The 2,220-nt window shown below is 40.2% G+C and overlaps 1 protein-coding gene across 1 annotated transcript in view; it reads right to left on the bottom strand.

Annotated features, from left to right (window-relative positions):
• tmem145 (transmembrane protein 145) overlaps nt 1–2,220 on the bottom strand; it is a 40,031-nt gene that overhangs the window by 12,470 nt on the left and 25,341 nt on the right. Inside the window, exons 7-8 of the mRNA XM_035672918.1 lie at nt 1,867–1,938; nt 39–107 (exon numbers count right to left, since the gene is read on the bottom strand). Of these exons, the coding sequence (XP_035528811.1) occupies nt 39–107; nt 1,867–1,938 (141 nt within the window). The remainder of the gene's footprint in view (nt 1–38; nt 108–1,866; nt 1,939–2,220) is intronic.

Below are 2,220 nucleotides of genomic sequence, written 5' to 3'. Positions count from 1 at the left end.
TGTGTGTGTGTGTGTGCATTCGGGACAGGAGATCTCACCCTCTACGCCTGCTGCCATCATAAACATTTTGTAGGTTGTGTGAAGAAGCTGTCTTCCCTTTAAATTGTCTGCAGGGGGAAAAAAACACAAGAATGAGAGGTGATTGAGGTGTGTGTATGTGTGAGTCTGTTGGTAGGAAAAGAGATAAAGAGGATGGAAATATGCTAACAGATGGTGAAAGAGAGCGAGAGAGGTACAGGGTGAGAGACAGACTGAAAGAAGAAAAGAAAAAATAGACAAGGGAATGTGCCAGATAAATGAGGGGAGCGACCATTAGTATGCATCCATCTTGTGAGGCCTGTCTCTAGATGAGGCCTTATACATCTTCTCCATCCTCTCCCTAATCTGGGAGGAAATATTTTAATGTGTATTTAAGCAGGCAATTTTATTACCAAAACACTCCTACAAACAGCAGTCGCCCGGGGGAAGATTTACAGCGGGAGGAAAGACCATAAACGTTCACACACACTCATAGCTGCCTTGTATAACCACAGGCCAGCCAAATGCTGCAGGATCCTACTGTGACTTCCTCATTGGTACTCTAATTTCTCCCAAAAATGAAAATCCTGTCATCTTTTCCTGACTTCAATGTTTTATAACCTTTTCCCCATCTCTAATAATCTGCATACATTTGTCATTGTGAATATTGTTTATTATGTAGAAGTGCCTTCAGGCCTTTTCCCTCTATTTGGACAACACTCTACACTGTTATTTTTATGTCTTTTGATTATAACTAGTCAAAACTCAAGCCTCCATGTCAGTGAATATTCCAATGAAGCTGGCAGCAGTATACACACAGTGAAGATACAGCAGTTCATTTAAAGCCTTCTCCCAATCTGCATTAAATCATAATAAGATTTCAGCACAATCCAAGAGTCAAAATATATATTTGCACCTCATTATGTAGCTTTATTCCTCTGCAGTATGGCAAGCAAAGCAAGTAATAAAATTCCCTTATAACCCCCTGTATTTAAACTTATGAAAGGTCCACTTCCATTTCCAACCAGTGTGCTCTATCACTTTTTGATCCATGTGACTATAAAACAGTTGGTTTAAGGATTTTAAAGGATATTTTATGCCAGTTCTGGAGATTAATATTTCACTTTAAAGGATCAGTTCAGCAAAATTAAGTATTATCTCATGTAGCTCACTAACTGTATTCGGGTGGAAAACTCAGAAACAGATATTTCAATGTCCTGGTCAATAAAACCAACAGTACTTGCACAGCACTTCCTGAAGGTTTGGGAAATAAAGATTAAATGGAGGAAAAGAAAAAGGCTTTTCTCTCATGTATTCTCTTTTATTTGTGAAATACTGGAGGCATCTAAAAATACTTGAAAATCTCCACATTAAAAAAGGTCCTAACCTATGATGTTGGGTTATTGGTTAATTTGAAAGGGTAACAAGCCAAAAAGGTAGGGAACCACTGCACCAGAGCTTTTGTTCTCAGCTGCTTCGGGTTATTTGAGCTGTGACCTTCGTGTGACAAACTCGCTTCACTAACCTTAAGGCTACCACTACCTTCTCCATTCAATCGTTCACCTTTACACGAAAACCCAACCCCGCTCTCGCCATTCCGCTCACTCCTGCTCTCTCATGCGCTGTTCTGACAAACTCCCAGCCCTAAGAAAAGATAGGCACATGCTCCACCTTGAAGAACATGAAGACTTACTCGCATCCCATCAAGAAAACATGTGGATTTTATAATAGATTTGAGAAAAAGGGCACTCAATGACTTCTGCAGGCTTTGAAAGTTGAATAAATTGGCTTGTTCGTGGAAAAGGAGGGAGAAAGAGAGACACATTAAGTGAAAAAGGCAGTACTTACAGGCAAAGTAGCAGGACAGGAGGAACACCATGGAGAAGATGACCAGGAACGTTATGTCCGTCTCCAGGATTCCTGTGGATAGGGGGGTGGAGGAAGTAGAGGTGGAAACAGAATAATAATGATATAATAACGAGATAGAAAGATGGAAAAAAACGGGATGGTGGGAAAAGGAGAAACAAAAAGGTACAAGACAAAAGGTGAAATCAAAGCCAGAGTGTAAAGCAGTCAATGAGGTTTAGAAAATATCAAGGTGAAGAAGAAAGGGAGAAAAAAAAACAGGATTGACCGATCCATAGAGGCAGGTATAAGGTGAGGATATTGGATTAGTTAAGAGAGAGAGAGTCGCAGTAGGGG

This window comes from Morone saxatilis, unplaced genomic scaffold (genome assembly GCF_004916995.1).
Source record: "Morone saxatilis isolate NCDOM2014 unplaced genomic scaffold, NCSU_SB_2.0 Contig24, whole genome shotgun sequence".
Classification (NCBI taxonomy): domain Eukaryota; kingdom Metazoa; phylum Chordata; class Actinopteri; family Moronidae; genus Morone; species Morone saxatilis.
Note: the sequence above shows the minus strand (reverse complement) of the source record. Positions and strands in the feature narration are given on the sequence as shown.